This window comes from Oncorhynchus gorbuscha, linkage group LG24 (assembly GCF_021184085.1).
Source record: "Oncorhynchus gorbuscha isolate QuinsamMale2020 ecotype Even-year linkage group LG24, OgorEven_v1.0, whole genome shotgun sequence".
NCBI lineage: Eukaryota > Metazoa > Chordata > Actinopteri > Salmoniformes > Salmonidae > Oncorhynchus > Oncorhynchus gorbuscha.
This window is the reverse complement of record NC_060196.1, coordinates 5,829,464-5,845,766: the sequence shown is the minus strand read 5'-3', so window position 1 is coordinate 5,845,766 and position 16,303 is coordinate 5,829,464. Positions and strand designations below refer to the sequence as shown.

General features: G+C 43.7%; 1 protein-coding gene across 1 annotated transcript in view; it reads right to left on the bottom strand.

Annotated features, from left to right (window-relative positions):
- fam13a (family with sequence similarity 13 member A) overlaps positions 1-16,303 on the bottom strand; it is a 96,285-nt gene that overhangs the window by 31,888 nt on the left and 48,094 nt on the right. Inside the window, 2 exon segments of the mRNA XM_046327475.1 lie at positions 739-783; positions 11,601-11,839. Of these exon segments, the coding sequence (XP_046183431.1) occupies positions 739-783; positions 11,601-11,839 (284 nt within the window).

Here is a 16,303-nt window from a genome sequence, read left to right as displayed (position 1 = left end):
TACTCAAAAAATCCGGTTCCATTAAGAACCACGTTGGTCTGATGTCACTGTATGACAGCGTGTCAAAGCAGTTCATGATGGGTATATGTTTTGGTGAATATTTCCATCAAGTAGAGGTGTGACAATTGAGTGGATTGTCAAACAATGTTGGGAATCTGGTTCCGCACTATAGATGTAGTAACATGAAATGTTCTGTTATATGATATATTTGTGAAGCTATGTACCTATTTCTTCAGATACTTTGTCAATACAGTGATGGATCAATATCCAGATGTATGAAACAATGGGATGTACTGTATGACAATTGATCTCATTTGAGATGTTAAATTGTACAATTTCAGGAGTACAGTGTGTAGGCCCGTTGGAGAGGTCAATATCCAGAATGACCAGCATGACAACAATAAACAACAAGGTGTCAGTCTCAACCTCAGGGTTGACAGAGATCCCTTTCTTCTCACGACTATACAAATCAGGGAAATGTTTTGGTTTGTACAGCGTTACGGGAAGTCTTGCTGGACCAGAGACCACGTGCTCACACTGCCACCATCATAACAACGACAGCTTGCATGTGCACAGCATACCCCCTCCCTCCCCTCCTCTTTCTGGTGGGCCTATTGTTTCCTATGTTAATGCATTGAGATGGCATGAAATGCAGCGGATAGGCCCCATGACCCCACATCTCCATAATAACATCCTGTCGACTTCTTTTCTCAGGACAAAAACAAGACCAGGACCTACCTTATGTAGAAAGGAGATATGGGTCTGCTGTCTTCCTCTTGGGAGCTGAAATGCAAAAAACAACAACAAAAAAACAGTTAGGTTTTAGCCACTGTGAGAGTGATGCAATATTACATATGAAGCACACTTTATTTTCCCTCCCTTTCTCTGCACCTCAGTGGGTTTTTTAGGGGACAGAATGTCCTTTTGTCTCTGGAACAATAGCCACCTAACGCTCCAGTCAGTTCAGTACGTTTTGTTAAAGCTTGTCTCTGGGAATTATTAAAGCGACAGTTGAAGGGCCGTGTGTGCCCTCCTCTGGTATAGCTCTGGCGGGGCCTGGCCCAATAGTTACACATGACAGAAATGATGCAACAAGAACGGGAACTTCTTAATGTGGAGATTGCTTAACATGTACATATCCTGAACTATACTTTAACCTGCCGAAGGCCTTACTACCCTAAACATCACATGCCTACAGAAGCATGTGTGTGGTTAACATGGTGTATAAAATTGCTGCAAAAAGGCCTAAATATTGCCACGGAAAGGGTTACATAGCCTTCATAAGGAAGCCAAACCTCAATCACCAGTGCCATTTTCTCATAACCATGGGGTACAGTACATGAATGTTGGCAATTGTGCCAATAAACAACAGCTAATACTGTCTAATCATGGGTTGTAAATAGGGTTAGACTCTTTTGAAATAAACAATAGACACAAGACTGAATTGTGGTTAAATGGGCCATGGAGAAAAATATTTGGACTCTGTGTTTTTGGGTACGTGCAGTAGCTCCAGTAGTCTAACAGTAAGGAGGGTGTGAGTATGTCACCGTCTAGGGCTGAGAGGGGAGAACATACCACTGGTTTAGCTGTCCGGGGTGTAAAGGCCGAACACCGTACCAAGTTCAAAACAGAGGATTTAGGTTTCAGTTTGTCGGGAACCGAAATGGGCCGAAGTTCATTCAACTTCAAAAGCTTACCATATCACATGATCTGGCCTCTATCTTGAAGAATTCTGAATGAGTGTGTGTGTGTGAGATTCTTTTCTTCCCTTAGCTCCTCTAATACAACCTACGTACATAGTCTATGAAATCCCCCTTCCGGATCAACGTACCAAGAGCACCTCACAACAGCATTTCACAATTTGTACGTATTGCTAGTGGAAGCCAGCCGAGAAATGTTTCCCTATACCTTAGGCCGTGTTAACCAGTCTGGCAAGCGTATTAAAATAATGTGTGCCGTCACGAATTGTTGCAAACGGAAATCCTGCTTACCCACTAAAATACTTAAGGAATAACTAGTGGCTTTGTTGAGGAGACTTAATCCTCGCAGAGGTGACGGAAAACTACCAAACAACTTGGCCAGGCTGGCAACCCTCCACCATTTTGTAGACAAATAAATCATCTTTATTTCATTCAACTCAACACATTTTTACCATAGTGCCCTATTGACCAGGTTGTTTAAATAACGGTTTCTCAATACCGTATATCAGTATAAGGACAATTTGTTTGACACTACCATTTTCACATTTGACCCATTGGTCATATTCAAGCTCACAGAATTAATTTCAGGTTCATAGCCTTGCATTATTATATGGATGTGACTACTAGCCTGGAATCTAAACTTTGGTTGAAACTGAGCCATATTCCGTTTGGGTTCCAGTCCAGGTGACTCCATGTCCAAAAGGAGGATCTTACTGGAGTATACGTTCTCCTGATTGGAGGTCAGTGTTCCAGCCCTCATCCCCTTCTCCTCTGCGCCCTCCAGGCCTCTTCCACACTACTTTAATAAGGACGATAAACCATAGCCTGCTTCATGGTCCATTCTTAGAATGTTTGGAGAATAGAACCTGCAGTGTACCAAACCGAAAAAGCTTGGACCGGTTACCTACTTGAGCCCCTATTGGTGTACACTCTCATAACCCAAGTTACAGACGGTACATTCCACCATAGACCAAGGTGTTAAGGGAATGCTACCATAAACCCATCACGCTTCAGAGATTACCACATTTTTGCCAAAGGGGCAATGGGGGAACATGTTGGAACTCTGGAGAGAAAAGTAGCCAATTGTGAATGAGCAATATGGTTTGTAGGCAGCTTTCCTTCTCAACCAGTAAATCAGTTTTCAATGCATTTCTAGCATAATTCTAGAGTAATGAAAGGGAACAGCTGGCGAGAGCACAGTGATATGCTCATATGATCATCCAGATTCATTATGTTGAGAGGTACCAATGACCTTGACCTGTAGTTGTACTGTGGTTGACCAGTTTCAGCTCTTCACGTTGACATTATGGCCATAAACCAGGTCAACAGGGTTAAATCACCATGGCAGCAGGAACATGGCGACTTCCTCTTACTAAGCTACACTGAACAAAAATATAAAACGCAACATGCAGCAATTTCAACGATTTTATTGAGTTACAGTTCATATAAAGAAATCAGTTCATTGAAATCAATTAGGCCATTACTATGTTGGTCACAGATACCTTTAAAAACAGGTAGGGGCGTGGATCAGAAACCCAGTCAGTATCTGGTGTGACCACCATTTGCCTCATGCAGCGCGACACATCGCCTTCGCTTAGAGTTGATCAGGCTGTTGATTGTGGCCTGTGGAATGTTGTCCCACCACTCTTCAATGGCTGTGCAAAGTTGTTGGATATTGGCGGGAATTGGAACACGCCGTCATACCCATCGATCCAGAGCATCCCAAACATGCTCAATGAGTGACATGTCTTGTGTGTATGCAATTCAGCTTTCATGAACTGTGTACAGATCTTTGATACATGAGTCTGTGCATTATCATGCTGAAACATGAGGTGATGGTGGCAGATGAATGGCATGACAATGGGCCTCATGTTCTCGTCACCGTATCTCTGTGTATTCAAATTCCCATTGATAAAATGCAATCGTGTTTGTTGTCCGTAGCTTATGTCTGCCCATACTATAACCCCACCGCCACCATGGGGCACTCTGTTCACAGTGTTGACATCAGCAAACCGCTCACCAACATGATGCCAAACACGCTGATGTGATGGGCTGGCGTGGATAGACGTGGTCTGCGATTGTGAGGCCGGTTGGACGTACTGCCAAATTCTCTAAAATGACGCTGGAGATGGCGTATGGTAGATAAATTAACATTGAATACTCTGGCAACAGCTCTGGTGGACATTCCTGCAGTCAGCATGCCAACATGCATGTGTGAGACATCTGTTTAATCAGCTTCTTGATATGCCACACCTGTCAGGCGGATGGATTATCTTGGCAAAGGAGAAATACTCACTAAAAGGGATGTAAACAAATTTGTGCACAAAATCGGAGAGAAATAAGCTTTTTGTGCATATGACAAATTTCAAGGATATTTTATTTCAGCTCATGAAACATGGGACCAAAACTTTCCATGTTGCGTTTATATTTTTCTTCAGTGTAAATGGTCACTAGTCAACACCAAAACACCAGCTGATAGCCTACTTGTAATAGCAGAAAATGGCCATCACATCTACAGATGGGCCTTTAGAGAGCGAAGGGTCAATGACAGACTTGGAAGTCAAACATGGCAGAAACCATGGCAACTAGCGTCTTCTTGACTAGTGCCATTGTAGTCTCATCTCTTCCTATACATTTCCGAACCCCCCTCCTAAACTATAGGCCGGTTCAGCAGCCAATAACATTTGAGCCAAGTCTCTGACCCTCTTCTGAGCCAATGACACCTATTTGAATCAGAATTGATATCCTCTCTCTTTTTCTGCAGATGGGGACCATTGTAGGAGTATCCAATAGGTTAGAGTGGTTGAGGACAGAACAGGTACGTGCCAGCTACAAGAGTTTTCCCTCCTTAAATCCAAGCAGACTTGTTGGATGAGGCTCCCTGTTGGCCAACAATAACCTCCCCAGAGTGTCTGACACACACACCACACACACACTCACAAACCAGCTTTCAATGGATTTCTTTCTAAGAAAAATAATGGGTCACAAGTCAGTGAACCATGGCAACTACATACAACAACCAGCATGTGCATGTAGCCTGTATCTAGAAGAGACCCTAGGAGTGCCTACGTGATGTGATAGGTAGCCTAGCAGTTAAGAGCATTGGGCCAGTAACTGAAAGGTGGCTTTTTTTCAATCCCAGAGCCAACTAGGGGTGGGGGGGGTTCACATGCCTTTACTATGCTGGCTTGTGCTTCTGATTTGAGACATGAGGATGAATTGATAGGAGCCTTTGTAATGATGAAGCATCCATCCCGGTTGCTAGACAGGATCAATGTCTAAACCGTGCACAGAGAGTGGGCAAACATTTCTTCACAGTCTCCTAGTGTTACAACGAGTTGATCTCTGATGATGCAATACCTCTATGTAGTATCCTAGTGTTCTCTGATGATGATGTAATGATAATGTAATACCTCTATGTAGTATCCTAGTGATCTCTGATGATGATGCAATACCTCTATGTAGTATCCTAGTGTTCTCTGATGATGATGTAATGATGATGTAATACCTCTATGTAGTATCCTAGTGATCTCTGATGATGATGCAATACCTCTATGTAGTATCCTAGTGTTCTCTGATGATGATGCAATACCTCTATGTAGTATCCTAGTGTTCTCTGATGATGATGCAATACCTCTATGTAGTATCCTAGTGTTCTCTGATGATGATGTAATGATGATGTAATACCTCTTATGTCGTATCCTAGTGTTGTCTGATGATGATGCAAGCCCTTATTCATGGCTCAAAACCTGCTTATATGCCGGTCATCTAAGCTGACAGGTGGAAACGTAGCACAGTGAAGTGCAGACTAATCATCTGAATCAATTGATGGAAAATGTGTAATTGTAGTTGTTTTTTAAAGGGGAGATCTGATAAAGACTAGCATAGAAGGATGAAGAACAGAAGTAGAGAGGGGACAGAGAAGTAGAGGGGGGGCCAATAGGAGATATTCTAGCCCAGGGGTTACAATTTGACCCCAGAGAAATCTCAACTGATAACCTAAGTACGCATCTTCCAATGGCCTAGATCTCACAGCTCAAGATTTAACAAAATGCAGTTCAACACCACTAGCATTCTACCCATCTCTCAGCTGAAATCCAGTTTGTTCCTGCTTAGTGCTGGATGCTGTACTGACACAGATACTAGCCTGACACATACCTATGGAAAGTAAGGGCAGCTTAATTGCACATGTATTTATATACAGTATTTATATACAGTATTTATATACAGTTGTACATCCTATACTCCACTGAAAACGAGGCAACTAGTAGGCTTTGGGTTCCTAGGCAGTAACGTATGCGTTTCCAAATAGGTCTGGCAATACTTCGCTAGCTATACCAGTCTGCTGAACTTTAGCTAAAAGGTAGCAGCAATAGCAACACTGTACCAGTCAGCTATTAGCATAGCTACTAGCCTATTAGCATCCCAACAAGTGACAGGGTTGCTTATAAAGGCTACGAGGGTCTCCCTGTCACGCAATCCCCAAACCGGCCATCCGATACCCCAGACTAGGGTATTTTTAAGGTATAATCCTTTAAGCCTCCGATAGATTTACTGTCCCTATGAAGTGCATGACGAGGAAAGCTGTTGCCACTCAATGGGAAAGCACCTGTTGCTATTGCTAGGGATAATTAGGTCATGATATTTATTTAGATGAAAATCTCTTTAGATGCACAATGTCATCTTCAAGAGTGTCCAAATGACAATGAACTAAAACAAACAATACTTAGGAACAATAATAATAATGGCAACTACTGTCCTTTAACAATAACATTGAAATAATAATAATAATAATAATAATAGTAAAAAAGCCCTGTAGAAAGTCCCATTTTACAACCTAAAAATGAATAGTGTTGATTTGTCATAGATTATCTGTCAAACATTTGACTAAAGTTGTGTCTTGTTGATACAAAAATATACACTGTACAGTTGAAGTCGGAAGTTGACATACACTTAGTGGGGAGAACAAGTTTGATTTGATACACTGACGATTTTGCAGGTTTTCTTACTTACAAAGCATGTAGAGGTCTGTAATTTTTTATCATAGGTACACTTCAACTGTGAGAGACGGAATCCAAAAATCCAGGAAATCACATTGTATGATTTCTAAGTAATTAATTAGCATTTTATTCCATGACATAAGTATTTGATCACCTACCAATCAGTAAGAATTCCGGCTCTCACAGACCTGTTAGTTTTACACTGCCGTGCTACCTGTCCCAGACCTGCTGTTTTCAACTCTCTAAAGACAGCAGAAGTGGTAGAGATACTCTTAATGATCGGCTATGAAAAGCAAAATGACATTTACTCCTGAGGTGCTGCACCCTCGACAACTACTGTGATTATTATTATTTGACCATGCTGGTCATTTATGAACATTTGAACATCTTTTCCATGTTCTGTTATAATCTCCACCTGGCACAGCCAGAAGAGGACTGGCCACCCCTCAGAGCCTGGTTCCTCTAGGTTTCATCCTAGGTTTTGGTCTTTCTAGGGAGTTTTTCCTAGCCACGGTGCTTCTACACCTGCATTGCTTGCTGTTTGGGGTTTTAGGCTGGGTTTCTGTACAGCACTTTGAGATATCAGCTGATGTACGAAGGGCTATATAAATCAATTTGATTTGATTTGAACTTGACTGTGCCTTTAAACAGCTTGAAAAATTCCAGAAAATGATGTCATAGCTTTAGAAGCTTCTGATAGGCTAATTTACATCATTTGAGTCAATTGCAGGTGTACATGTGGATGTATTTCAAGGCCTACCTTCAACCTCAGTGCCTCTTTGATTGACATCATGGGAAAATCAAAAGAAATCAGCCAAGACCTCAGAATTTTTTTGTAGACCTCCACAAGTCTGGTTCATCCTTGGGAGTAATTTCCAAATGCCTGAAGGTACCATGTTCATCTGCACAAACAATAGCAAGCAAGTATAAACACCATGGGACCACGCAGCCGTAATACCGCTCAGGAACTTTGGTGCGAAAAATGCAAATCAATCCCAGAACAACGGCAAAGGACCTTGTGAAGATGCTGGAGGAAACGGGTGCAAAAGTATCTATATCCACAGTAAAATGAGTCCTATATTGACAAACTGAAAGGCCGCTCAGCAAGAAAGAAGCCCAAAAGAAACTCCAAAACCGCCATAAAAAAGCCAGACTACAGTTTGCAATCATACTTTTTGGAGGAATGTCTTCTGGTCTGATGAAACAAGAATAAAACTGTTTAACCATAATGACCATCGTTATGTTTGGAGGAAAAAGGGGGAGGCTTGTAAGCCAAAGAACACCATCCCAACCGTGAAGCACGGGGGTGGCAGCATCATGTTGTGGGGGTGCTTTGCTGCAGGAGGGACTGGTGCACTTCACAAAATAGATGGCATCATGAGGCAGGAAAATTATGTGGATATATTGAAGCAACATCTCAAGACATCAGTCAGGAAGTTAAAGCTTGGTCACAAATGGGTCTTCCAAATGGGCAATGACCCTAAGCATAATTCCAAAGTTGTGGCAAAATGGCTTAAGGACAACAAAGTCAAGGTATTGGAGTGGCCATCACAAAGCCCTGACCTCAATCCTATAGAAAATTTGTGGGCAGAACTGAAAAAGCGTGTGCAAGCAAGGAGGCCTACAAACCTGACTCAGTTACATCAGCTCTGTCAAGAGGAATGACCTAAAAGTCACCCAACTTATTGTGGGAAGCTTGTGCAAGGCTACTCGAAACAGTTGACCCAAGTTAAACAATTTCAAGGCAATGCTACCAAATACTAGTTGAGTATGTAAACTTCTGACCCACTGGGAATATGATGAAAGAAATAAAAAATCATTTGCGCTTCTACTATTCTGACATTTCACATTTTTAAAATAAAAGTGGTGATCCTAACTGACCTAAGACAGGGAATAAAAGTCAGGAATTGTGAAAAATGTAGTTTAAATGTATTTGGCTAAGGTCTATGTAAACTTCCAACTTCAACTGTATATACACCTCCTCTATTAATGAAGGAGTATTGGGGGGTATGGCCAGGCACTCCTAATGCATGTTTTCAAAGACCGTTTCAGGCTTTACCTGAAGGTATTTTTAGACACTGTTATCTTATCTATTTAAAGGCAGTAAAAGATACAAAAAATACTGCAAAGTCCACCACTTCCACATATGCATTTATACTGTATGTGTGTGTGTTTGCGTGAATGAATCCATTATTTTTATTTCTACATTGCACATTCTTCCATTGCAAAACGACCATTCCAGTGTTTTACTTGCTATATTGTATTTACTTTGCCACCATGGCCTTTGCCTCCCTTCTCACCTCATTTGCTCACATTGTATATAGACATGTGTAACTCTTGTGTCGTTGTATCTGTCGAACTGCTTTGCTTTATCTTGGCCAGGTCGCAATTGTAAATGAGAACTTTTTCTCAACTTGCCTACCTGGTTAAATAAAGGTTAAATAAAAAAATGCACACGTGTGCTTGTCTCCAGATCAACTACTAGAGAGCTGTACTACACAAGCTGTAACATAACACCGCCTCGTATCGGTTCAGTTTAGCATCCGTTAGCTTGTACCTACTATTTTGTTTGCTTAGCATACATGTTCTATTTGCTCCTGTGAGATGAGCTCTGCTTTCATTTTCCTAGCTGATACTTAGTATTGAATATCTAGTGAGAACATGTATTTCTTACAAGCCCTGTGTCAGAGGTCCTCTTCCAAGTAACACCACACAACATGAAGCCTGTATTCAGCAGTTACCAGTTTCCACTGAGCCATTTATTAATTGTAAATAAACATTGAATAAATATTTAATTGGGCTCCTGAGTGGTGCAGCGGTCTAGAGCACTGCATCTCAGTGTTGAAGGCGTCACTACAGACCCTGGGTGGATTCCAGGCTGTATCGCAAACGGCCGTGATTGGGAGTCCCATAGGGCGCCAAACAATTGTCCCAGGGTAGTCCGGGTTAGGGTGTGGCCGGGGTAGGGTGTGGCCGGGGTAGGGTGTGGCAGTCATTGTAAATAAGAATTGGTTCTTAACTGACTTGCCTAGTTAAATAAAAGGTTAAATAAGCAATTCCTATTAAAACAAACTTGATTTTATGCATGCCCAATATGACCAGGCCAATATTTGGTCTTTTCCATTAACAACTACCTACAGGAAGTTTATTGTTTGATTGATTGACTAAGCCCTCCACAGACAAAAGCTCCATCTTAAATCTTACATCATAGTGACTGCATTGCCATGCACTGAGGACAAGGCTATCTTGTTTCAGAGCAACTGAACACTGGGTGTGCTAGCTAGCACTAGGCTAATGCTAACATCAACCCTAAGGAGGCCTCAACAACCAACACAGCTGTACATGTTATTTTGCAGACATGCTATTCCCAGACTGGGGACACTTGATCCAGACAGTGTCCAGTTTCAGCCAACTTAAAATATGTTTAGATGCCATTGGGATGCCACAGGAGCCTTGCGACCATGATCGGCTCTCGGCTTTTTAGATCCCAAATGGCAGTTGGCTGTTCTGAGCTCCGCACAATCACCCTACAATGATGGGAACGTCTCACCAACGCAAACAGTGGTCATAAGATATTTACAACCAGTCTCTCGTACTGTGTTATTACACAGGGTTACTAGTATGTACCTCTAAACTCATACTGTACTATTACATACTGAAAATAATAATAACAATTTCTATAGCGCTTTTCAATTCAAGTAACAAAGTGTTTCTCATCATAAAATAAAGGTACTAGAAAATAAACAAAGACAGGAGGAAGGTGAACGAAACAAGACAGCTCATTTCAATCACACATTCAAAATCAGACATTGAAATCATCTTTATAAAACTGTGTCTTCAGCAGGGATTTAAAAAGAGGCACTGAATCCGCAAGCTTGATCTCGTCTGGCAGACCCTTCCAAAGTCTAGGGGACCTAATGGAAAATGTTTGGTCTCCTTTCGTTTTCAACCGAGACTTTGGAATGGTCAACAGGTCCCTGCCACAGGATCTCAGGCTGCGTCCTGGCTCGTAGGGAGATAAAGGATCAGAGATATAGGACGGGACTATATCTCTGGAGCCTTAAACATGAATGCTAGAATCTGGGATCTAGCAAGGCGGGGGGGGGGGCAAATAAAATAACATTGGATTTCTTCTCATTGAGCTGGAGAGAATTGTCAGACATCCAACATTTGATGTAATAGTGCATGCATCTATTGTAATAATGTGTAACTCAATGTTTACTAAAATGTATGCAGATAGATTGATACACTTTTAAGTGAACCCCATAAAAATCACAAAACCTGTGTTAGCAAGCTAGGCTATACTTCAGAAGTCTTGGCTGACATCCAGGACCTGCAAGCTAGGCTATACTTCAGAAGTCTTGGCTGACATCCAGGACCTGCAAGCTAGGCTATACTTCAGAAGTCTTGGCTGACATCCAGGACCTGCAAGCTAGGCTATACTTCAGAAGTCTTGACTGACATCCAGGACCTGCAAGCTAGGCTATACTTCAGAAGTCTTGGCTGACATCCAGGACCTGCAAGCTGTGTTTCTTCTCTGCTATGAGGCAAGCTTTAATTATTCAGGGAAGAGGTGCTACATGGACTACTGAACCACCAATACCATATGCATTGGAACACAGAGGTAAAAATACTAAATAGTTTGTTTTATTATTAAAAAATAAGCGTTTTACATACATTTGTCAGCATTCGTAGCATCTTATTATGCATTTAATAAAAATAATCAGCTACCTAATATAACTTCTTCCAAGTTCGTGGAATTTTTAGAATCCCAGACATGCTATTGTGCTCCTGAATGAATACAAACATCATGAACTACTAACCTGTTAAAGACTACCTATTTGTAACTTTCCACCATACGGCCCCAAAATAACTGTCTGTTACTACACTACACACTGACCTGTTCAGGACCTCCGTGGTCTTGACCGCGCTGACGTCCCAGGCGTCCGTGGCTGGTCCCTGAGGTTCCTGTGGGGCCCCCGGTGGGGTCAGCTCCATACTCTCAGGGCAGGGGCTCGTCACATCCGGAGCCAGGGGAACGGGTAGGACCATGGGCCTCACATAGGGCAGGCCAGGAGAGAGACTGGGAAGGGGCACGGCTCGGAGCACCGTCGCTGTCTCGTGCTTTACTTTCCTCACCTGTGGAAAGAGACAAGGAGAATGAGGGATGGGTGAGACGGGTGAATTCCCTGTAATACCAGAGCCCCATGTGTAAAGCCAGAGATGTAAACGATACCTGCCTCAGCATACTGTCACAGGGGAAATCAGATCAGCTGTGCTGACCTTTAGTCAGGTTACTACAGAATAAAACATACATTGGAGGATAGGCTATGTACAGTAGAGACATGGAGGTTGGCTAATAAAATAACAAATGAAGGGGGAAGGTTAGCCTTAAACTGGGTTGTATTCATTTGGGCACACCATAACAAAACAAAACATTTGGTGTTTAAAAGTTTAGATAGTAAGTACCCATTTTGGCCTGTTTGCTTCTGTTTCATGCCTAGTGAATACGACCCTGTGGAAATGAAAAGGGTTAAAGTCCTCTTTCTCTTACCGTGCTGACTCCTAGGGGGTATAGCTGGCGGTAGCCTTTCGTATCTATGGTGTACCTATAGCACCTCACCCGTACCACTGGTATGTCACACCGACCTTTCTTCATGTCGATGGTGTGTGCAACCACTAGGCTATACTGTTTCAGTTCTACAGAGGTGCGCTGGCTACATCTAATGCATATAACTGAGAGGTGTGCATTTGGGGGTAAGAGAAAAGTGTGAGAAAAGAGAAAAGTTCAAATGTTAGCAGTCCACTGTGTTGTATGCCTAATGGGTCTGAAGCCTACAGCTCAACTATTGATCAAAGTCACAATAACCAATCCCGGCAGGGTTTGGCTCTGGACAAAAGCCAATGCTAAACCATTTAATGATGAGGAATGGAAGTACTTTATCAGTGAGCCATGTGAGCCACATTTATCAATGGAACATCCAGTCAGGGCTGGAATCGCCATGGAAAAGGTCTAGTAGTTCATGTTTTTCCATTACAGAACAGTTTGAAAAGCTTCTAAGCCTAAGGGACTAGATTTTGCACTTCAACGACAGATGTCAGGAGTTAAGTGACGTATTTGGCTTAATGTGGGGGGACGGTGCATCCAGAACGCCACAGGGTGGCGAGAGGGGGGGTGTTGACTCCTCCACTGCTAGAAACACGTCTTCCAATCTCTTCAAGCACCTGTAAAGGCAACACGACCAACACACAACTCATAGCGAAAGACCCCCAGAAACTGCTGCTGAAGATGACTGTAGGCCAACCTCAACCAAGGCTTGATTTTTATGTATACTTGTGTAGGTGTATAGGCCAACGTAACGTTGACATTGTTTACACTGAGTGAGGATGCGCAACGTTTTGGGGTGTAATGCAAAAGCAATATACCAAGTATTATAAACTGAGTGGTTCGAGCACTGAATGCTGATTGGCTGACAGCATTTATTTTTACTGCTCTAATTACGTTGGTAACCAGTTTATAATAGCAATAAGGCACCTCAATGATTTGTGGTATATGGCCAATATACCAATGCTAAGGGCTGTATCTGTCATGTTTTGTCTTATATTGTCTTGTCATTTTGCTTTTCCCTCTGTTCGTTTTCCCCCTGCTGGTCTTTTTAGGTTCGTTCCCCTTTTTCTCTCTCCCTTCCTCTCTCTCTTCTCTCTATCGTTCCGTTCCTGCTCCCAGCTGTTCCTATTCCCCTAATCAATCATTTAGTCTTCCCACACCTGTTCCCTATCTTTTCCCCTGATTAGAGTCCCTATTTCTCCCCTTGTTTTCCGTTTCTGTCCTGTCGGATCCTTGTATATTGTTCACCGTGCTGTGTCTTTGTATCGCCCTGTCGTGTCGTGTTTCCCTCAGATGCTGCGTGGTGAGCAGGTGTCTGAGTCTGCTACGGTCAAGTGCCTTCCCGAGGCAACCTGCAGTTTATTATCGAGTCTCCAGTCAGTTCTCGTGATTACGAGTGAAATTGTTTTTATGCTTTATTTACCGCTCCGATTTGTCTAGGAGTATTGCTATTTCCTTAAACTGGATTAAAGACTCTGTTTTCGCCAAGTCGCTTTTGGGTCCTCATTCACCTGCATAACAGAAGGATCCGACCAAAGAATGGACCCAGCGACTACAGACGCTCGTAACACTGCCGTCGAGATCCAAGGAGCCATGCTCGGCAGACACGAGCAGGAATTGTCTGCTGCTCGTCATGCCATGGAGAACCTGGCCGCTCAGGTTTCCGACCTCTCTGGACAGTTCCAGAGTCTTCGTCTCGTGCCACCTGTTACTTCCTGGTCTGCCGAGCCTCCGGAACCTAGGGTTAATAACCCACCTTGCTACTCCGGGCAGCCCAAGGAGTGCCGCTCCTTTCTCACCCAGTGTGATATTGTGTTCTCTCTCCAACCCAACACATACTCTAGAGAGAGCTCGGGTTGCTTACGTCATTTCACTCCTTACTGGCCGGGCTCGAGAGTGGGGCACAGCTATCTGGGAGGCAAGGGCTGATTGTTCAAACAATTACCAGAACTTTAAAGAGGAGATGATTCAGGTTTTTGACCGTTCAGTTTTTGGTAGGGAGGCTTCTAGGGCCCTGGCTTCCCTATGCCAAGGTGATCGATCCATAACGGATTACTCTATAGAGTTTCGCACTCTTGCTGCCTCTAGTGACTGGAACGAGCCGGCGCTGCTCGCTCGTTTTCTGGAGGGACTCCACGCAGTGGTCAAAGATGAGATTCTCTCCCGGGAGGTTCCTTCCAGTGTGGACTCTTTGATTGCTCTCGCCATCCGCATAGAACGACGGGTAGATCTTCGTCACCAAGCTCGTGGAAGAGAGCTCGCGTCAACGGTGTTTCCCTGCTCCGCATCGCAACCTTCTCCCTCCTCTGGCTCAGAGACTGAGCCCATGCAGCTGGGAGGTATTCGCATCTCGACTAAGGAGAGGGAACGGAGGATCACCAACCGCCTGTGCCTCTATTGCGGATTTGATGGACATTTTGTCAATTCATGTCCAGTAAAAGCCAGAGCTCATCAGTAAGCGGAGGGCTACTGGTGAGCGCTACTACTCAGGTCTCTCCATCTAGATCCTGTACTACTATGTCGGTCCATCTACGCTGGACCGGTTCGGGTGCTACATGCAGTGCCTTGATAGACTCTGGGGCTGAGGGTTGTTTCATGGACGAAGCATGGGCTCGGAAACATGACATTCCTTTCAGACAGTTAGACAAGCCTACGCCCATGTTCGCCTTAGATGGTAGTCATCTTCCCAGTATCAGATTTGAGACACTACCTTTAACCCTCACAGTATCTGGTAACCACAGTGAGACTATTTCTTTTTTGATTTTTCGTTCACCTTTTACACCTGTTGTTTTGGGTCATCCCTGGCTAGTATGTCATAATCCTTCTATTAATTGGTCTAGTAATTCTATCCTATCCTGGAACGTTTCTTGTCATGTGAAGTGTTTAATGTCTGCCATCCCTCCCATTTCTTCTGTCCCCACTTCTCAGGAGGAACCTGGCGATTTGACAGGAGTGCCGGAGGAATATCATGATCTGCGCACAGTCTTCAGTCGGTCCCGAGCCAACTCCCTTCCTCCTCACCGGTCGTATGATTGTAGTATTGATCTCCTTCCGGGGACCACTCCTCCTCGGGGTAGACTATACTCTCTGTCGGCTCCCGAACGTAAGGCTCTCGAGGATTATTTGTCTGTGTCTCTTGACGCTGGTACCATAGTGCCTTCTTCCTCTCCGGCCGGGGCGGGGTTTTTTTTTTGTTAAGAAAAAGGACGGTACTCTGCGCCCCTGAGTGGATTATCGAGGGCTGAATGACATAACGGTTAAGAATCGTTATCCGCTTCCCCTTATGTCATCAGCCTTCGAGATTCTGCAGGGAGCCAGGTGCTTTACTAAGTTGGACCTTCGTAACGCTTACCATCTCGTGCGCATCAGAGAGGGGGACGAGTGGAAAACGGCGTTTAACACTCCGTTAGGGCATTTTGAGTACCGGGTTCTGCCGTTTGGTCTCGCCAATGCGCCAGCTGTTTTTCAGGCATTAGTTAATGATGTTCTGAGAGACATGCTGAACATCTTTGTTTTTGTCTACCTTGACGATATCCTGATTTTTTCACCGTCACTCGAGATTCATGTTCAGCACGTTCGACGTGTTCTCCAGCGCCTTTTAGAGAATTGTCTCTACGTGAAGGCTGAGAAGTGCTCTTTTCATGTCTCCTCCGTTACTTTTCTCGGTTCCGTTATTTCCGCTGAAGGCATTCAGATGGATTCCGCTAAGGTCCAAGCTGTCAGTGAGTGGCCCGTTCCAAGGTCACGTGTCGAGTTGCAGCGCTTTCTAGGTTTTGCTAATTTCTATCGGCGTTTCATTCGTAATTTCGGTCAAGTTGCTGCCCCTCTCACAGCTCTTACTTCTGTCAAGACGTGTTTTAAGTGGTCCGGTTCCGCCCAGGGAGCTTTTGATCTTCTAAAAGAATGTTTTACATCCACTCCTATCCTCGTTACTCCTGACGTCACTAGACAATTCATTGTCGAGGTTGACGCTTCAGAGGTAGGCGTGGGAGCCA